Here is a 6,162-nt window from a genome sequence, read left to right as displayed (position 1 = left end):
TCTCCAGAAGACAGGCAAACCGGAAAATACGGGAAACCAGAAACAAGATCGAACCCATAACACGGGTAACCAGAGAGAGCGTTAAAAATGCAGCAAAACACAAACAAGACTTCACAATAAGAGAGTGAAAACACAGGGTTTAGGGTTAGGGTTAGCAAGGAAATGGCAGCTGTGAAAATCTGCTACAATATTTTATTTTTCATTTAAAATATACACACCTTATGGATTAAGCCTAATTGATTATAGCTGTGTTGTAACTGATGGTTGTGTGTCAAGTTGTGATTTTAAACATGTTCAAAAGAAGAAATATGACCTGGAAGGGTGGATATTTAAACAGAGAAATAGAAAGGAAGGTGTCTGTTCTGTGTTGCTGAAAAGGGATGCCACAAAAAGCAGGGACACTCAAGAAGGCCAGAATTAGAATAGAAAACTTATGATCAAAATCAAGCTATAATAAAAACAGAATAATGTAGAAAGTAACAGTCACAAATTGTGATGTGAAGTGAAATGAATGCATGGAAGTGCAATGTAGTGTAGCAGTGTTATGTGTACAAAAGATACAAGCTTAAAGGAAACCAAACAAAATCAAGTTTAGTATGCAGCTCTCTTGTGGCCATTCATCTTGCTTCTTTTAAAAGGCTCAAAAGGAAGTCAACAACAGGTGTCCTCAGTTAAAACTACCAGAAAACAATCACTCGGGAGAACGGAGCCAACCATCCAACTTGGCCAGAGGAAAAGCCCACATAAGACAGAGGTTGTCACACATTTACAAAAATCAACATAGTAGTAATGGGGTCTCAAGGTTTTTTTTTTATCTAAAGGACATGAAGAAAATAGATGATATGTTTATACACCACTAAAAAACCAAGGAAAATTATTTTTCAGTGATGGGCTTATATCCTGAGCTTTCCAGCTTCTCATCCAAAGCTTAAGTGTAGATCATCATAACAGTGTATTTTGAAATTTAGCCTTATTGCTTGAACATTTCGTTATCGAATTTTTTTTTTTTTTTTTTTTTTTTTTTTTTTTTTTTTAGTCTAACAACCTGATACTGTCTAGAGCAGGGCTGGGCAACTTCGGTCCTGAAGGGCCACAGTCCTGCAAAGCTCCAATCCTAATCAAGCACACCTGTCTGTAGGTTTTTAGTGATCTTGAAGCAGAGGTGGACAGTAACTGAGTACATATTCTTGAGTACTGTACTTAAAGGAGTAGTTCACTTCCACAACAAAAATTCACACATAATGTACTCATCCCCTTGTCATCCAAGATGTTTATGCCTTTTTTTCAGCTGTAAAGAAATTGTTTGTTGAGGAAAACCTTTTAGGAATTATCTCCATATAGTGGACTTCTATGGTGCCCCCGAGTTTGAACTTCCAAAATGCAGTTTAATCGCAGCTTCAAAGGGCTCTAAACGATCCCAGCTGAAGAAGAAGGCTCTCACCGAAACTATTGGTTATTTATTTATTTATTTTTTTAAATTACATTTTACAACTTTTTAACCTCAAACGCTCGTCAAAATGACAAAGGGGGTGAGTGCGCTGAACTGTAGAAACTGTACTTTACTTGAGTATAATTTTTTTTCTGGAAACTTTTTAACTTCTCTACATTTGAAAGACAAATATCATACTTTTCTCTCCACTACATTTCTATCTAGGTCCTCAAAGTGTAAAGTCATTACTAGCAGCTTTGAAAGTCAGTGGGTGATTTTTTTTTTTTTTTTTTTAAAATGTGACCTTTTTTGACTGCATAATATTTTTGTTAATATTGTGGTATATATTAGACACAATATTGTTTGATTTTGCAAAATTGTGCAAACAAAATATTACTTATAAAATATTACTTCAAGTGCATCTCCTAACAAAACACAATAGGTGTTTGACTTGAAGCAGCACTGTTAGACCGTTATGTGTATGACAAGTACAACAAGAGTGAGTAGAGCATTTTTAATTTTTTTTGTTTTTGTTTTTGTTTTGATGTCAGTTAAATTTGTTGCTTTTTTGCTTTTTAGATAAGCAATGTTTCTGTTGTAAAATTATACAGCTACAGTTGTGCTGCTGGGTTTTAAAGCAGGTTTGATTTTTTTTCTTATCAGTCTGTATTTACAGCAATTTCACTGTCACCTCAGTTTAAATGTGGATGAACATAGATGCGTGCAATCTACAGAGCTGTGTGAGATCACAACCATGTTGCTTTTGTGGGGCTTGGTATGGCTGTTAAATATTTTTTTTTCTTTCTCACTTTTTTTTTCTATAAGTTTTTAATATTCTAAACAGCTCCAAAGATACTACAAGCTAGTCTGAGTATTTAGTAGGCGTAATGTATTGTAAGTTGCTTCTGGCATAAGGTAATGCAAGTATTACATATTACTCTTCACTGGTACTGATCTGTCCAACTGCTTTTGACCCCTGCCTGTCCTGACTTCAGCAGCAGCTGCAGCTTGTGATTTTGGAACTTTATGAGTTTTATCTTCATGAATAAGAGATAAGAGAGAATGTTTATGGAAATTCAAAGTTTATAGGATGTTGTTGTGAAGCAGTTAACAGTAATTTATATTGGTCAGGTGAAATCTGAGCATTGAAACATAAGCAACTACGTTTTTTAATAAACTCTGCTCCTTTTTTATAGGCCACAAATGCTAGAAAGGCAAGATTTATTTTATTTTATTATTCTTTACATGTTTTTCTAAAACGTGTACGTTATTAGAACGAATGATTTGACATTACAAACGTTTTCTCACTGTGAGTGGAGTTTAAAGACGCACCCTTACGCACTTTAGGCGAATATTGAAGCTAAAATACATTATCACGCTTTGACGTGCTATATCCTAATGCTATTTTAGGTGAATGCCTATTATCGTTCATTCAGGAAAAAATGGATCAAACGCGCACAGGATGAGGTTTGGGATAATGCACGTGCACCGTGAAGTGACTGTTTTTCTAGTCACAAATAAGAAGTGAAAGCAAATGTTCAGAGTTGATGCTTCTCCATTTAAACAGTCATAATTATTCTATACGGAATATAAAAGTGTTTCATAGGAACCATTATAAAAGCTAAGCCATGATTTTACGTGTAGCTGGTTCATAGAAGGGCGGTGGATTTTGTGAATCTGTGTGTAAATAAGGTGAATGACGGGTTATGGTGTAATTTAGAGGTGACTTTCGCATTCATATTTTCTCTAAAGGACGTATGTTTAAATATTTTATTTTTCAAGCAAATGAACGTGGTTTTATTGGTGTCTCGTTTTCTCTGTGGTTTATTTTAGTTTACACGACTAATATTGTGTATAACTTTGCGTCTCATGATCCTATTTCTCTCAGGATCCGTTCAGCTGAATTATTGTGTTTGTTTGTCATTTCCATTCAGAGTCAGTGCTGGAGATCAGATTCTGTTTCATCATGAATGACACGCAAACATCCAGAGATGAAGATTTTTCTCCAGGATCCAGGTACTTTGAAGAAACATGGAATTAAATCATCTTGAATGACGGTAGATGGGAGTCTCCATCGTGTTTTTGTGTCTGGAGGTTTTTAAGTTACAATGAATAATTTATTTATTTATTTTAAAAAGGTTAAAAAGCCTCCTCGTGGAGTGTATTTGATGAAAAATACTTAAAGACCTTAAAAGAAAATGATTATCATAAATAAAGGATTAAATCTGTTTGTTATAGTTCATTTCAGCAGAAGAGATCAGAACCAGAGTCCAGCTGTGTGTCTATGAGGAGTAACGCATCTGTGAATGAGCCATTAGATTATAAGAGTGAAGATACAAAGACTGATCTCAGGTCTAAAATTTCTATAAAAAATTATTTATTTATGATACAGAATACATAAAAGACACTGTGCTCATTAGCTTATTTAATGATGCAGTATTTTAATTTTGCAGGCATGAAGTCCTCAACATGTTTAGATCAAATCTAATGAAGAAGTTTGAGCGTCTGTATGAGGGAACAGTGACGCAGGGAAACCCAACACTCCTGAATGAGATCTATACAGAGCTCTACATCACAGAGAGTGAGAGTGGAGAGATCAATAATGAGCATGAGGTGAGACAGATTGAGACACAATCCAGGACAGCAGCAACAGAGGACACAGCCATCAAATGCAATGACATCTTTAGACCTTTACCTGGACAAGACAAAGCCATCAGAACTGTGCTGACAAAGGGAGTCGCTGGCATTGGGAAAACAGTCTCTGTGCAGAAGTTCATCCTGGACTGGGCTGAAGGGAAAGAGAATCAGGATGTCCAGCTCATATTTCCACTTCCTTTCAGAGAAATCAACTTGATGAAGGACAAAACACTCAGTCTTTCAGATCTTCTTCATGTCTTTTTCCCTGAAACTAAAGAAATGGAAATATCCAGTGATGAATATAAAGTGTTGTTCATCTTTGATGGTCTGGATGAGTGTCGTCTGTTTCTGGATTTTCAGAGCAATGTGAGGTTGTGTGATGTAAATGAATCAGCCTCAGTGGACGTGCTGCTGATGAACCTCATTGTGGGGAATCTGCTTCCCTCTGCTCTCATCTGGATCACCTCCAGACCAGCAGCAGCTGATCTCGTCCCCTCTGAGTGTGTCCATCGAGTGACAGAGGTACGAGGCTTCAATGAGCCACAGAAGGAGGAATACTTCAGGAAGAGAATCAGTGATCAGAGTCTGGCCAATACAATCATCTCACACCTGAAGTCATCAAGGAGCCTCTACATCATGTGCCACATCCCAGTGTTCTGCTGGATCTCAGCCGCTGTTCTGGAGAAGATGTTGAGTCAAGCAGAGACTGGAGAGATTCCCAAGACTCTCACTCAAATGTACACACACTTCCTGGTCCTTCAGACCAACATCAAACATGAGAAGGACTATGAGAAAAAGGTGATGGATGAAGACATGATCCTCAAACTGGGGAAAGTGGCTTTTCAGCAGCTTGTGAACCTGATCTTCTATGAAGAAGACCTGAGAGAGTGTGGCATTGATGTGACAGAAGCATCAGTGTACTCAGGATTGTGCACTCAGATCTTCAGAGAGGAGTTTGGCTTGTATCAGGGGAAAGTCTTCTGCTTTGTTCATCTGAGCATTCAGGAACCTCTAGCAGCTCTATATGTGCACCTCTCCTGGACGAACAACAACATAAATGTGTTTGAGCCAATCACCAGATAGAAATTACGGTCTAAAGTGAAGGGCCAGTTTCAACTCTTGTTTAAACATGTTTCATTATCTGAGCTGCATCAGAGAGCTGTGGATGAGGCTCTACAGAGTAAAAATGGACATCTGGATCTTTTCCTGCAGTTCCTTCTAGGTTTGTCAGTGGAGTCTCATCAGATTCTTCTACAACGAATAATGACACTGAAAAGAAGCAGCTCTGACAGCAATGAAAAAACAGTTGAGTACATAAAGAAGAAGATCAGGACCATTGACTCTCCAGAGAAATCCATCAATCTGATTCACTGTCTGAATGAACTGGGTGATCATTCACTAGTGTATGATCACAGTATCTGAAATCTGGAAGAATGAAGGAAACTGAACTCTCTTCATCTCAGCTGTAGTTTTTGTCCTGTTGACATCAGAGGAAAAGCTGCACAAGTTTGATATTAATAAATTTGTTTGTGGAAACGATAAAACCATCCAACTGAAAGTTCTTCAGAAGCTGCTGCCTGTGATTAAAGAATCCAGATCAGTTCAGTAAGTATCGCTGAGAACAATCACTTCACTGTTAAAATATTAAAGGGATAGTTCACCGACAAATGAAAATTCTGTTCTTTAATGCACAGCAAGCTGCTGAGTATCCCGCTTATTCCATGGTCATGTGCCAAGTTAAAACTAGTAGTGCTCTTTGCAGCGCAATATTTGACCGAATGTGTAAAAATTAGTTGTTTTCGTCAGTTACGGCTCTTTTACACTTGCACTCTGCCAGCATCAAATCAGACACAGAGATGAAATAGTGCGGTAAGATAACATTTATTTGAATGAAATATATCATTTGTTTTAAAAAATTATCAATCGAGAGAGAGAGAGAAATTGAAATTTACAATCACTTTATTATAAACAATTATCCTTTGAACATTTTATATCACTTTAAATACAACAAATAAATAAAATACATATTTACATCAATTCTCTTACAAAAGCAATTTTTCCATCAACAACTGAGCATAAAATATTACAACACCACT

The 6,162-nt window shown here is 36.8% G+C and overlaps 1 protein-coding gene across 1 annotated transcript; it reads left to right on the top strand.

Moving 5' to 3' along the window:
- Positions 1-3,395: 3,395 nt before the first annotated feature.
- LOC127158428 (NLR family CARD domain-containing protein 3-like) lies at positions 3,396-5,458 on the top strand. Its single transcript, XM_051101555.1, has 3 exons — positions 3,396-3,445; positions 3,668-3,781; positions 3,883-5,458. Exons 1-3 carry the CDS (start codon positions 3,396-3,398, stop codon positions 5,147-5,149), a joined length of 1,431 nt encoding a protein of 476 aa, XP_050957512.1. The 3' UTR covers positions 5,150-5,458.
- The last annotated feature ends 704 nt before the right edge of the window (positions 5,459-6,162 follow it).

This window comes from Labeo rohita, unplaced genomic scaffold (assembly GCF_022985175.1).
Source record: "Labeo rohita strain BAU-BD-2019 unplaced genomic scaffold, IGBB_LRoh.1.0 scaffold_150, whole genome shotgun sequence".
Classification (NCBI taxonomy): domain Eukaryota; kingdom Metazoa; phylum Chordata; class Actinopteri; order Cypriniformes; family Cyprinidae; genus Labeo; species Labeo rohita.
This window is presented reverse-complemented; position numbering and strand designations above follow the sequence as displayed.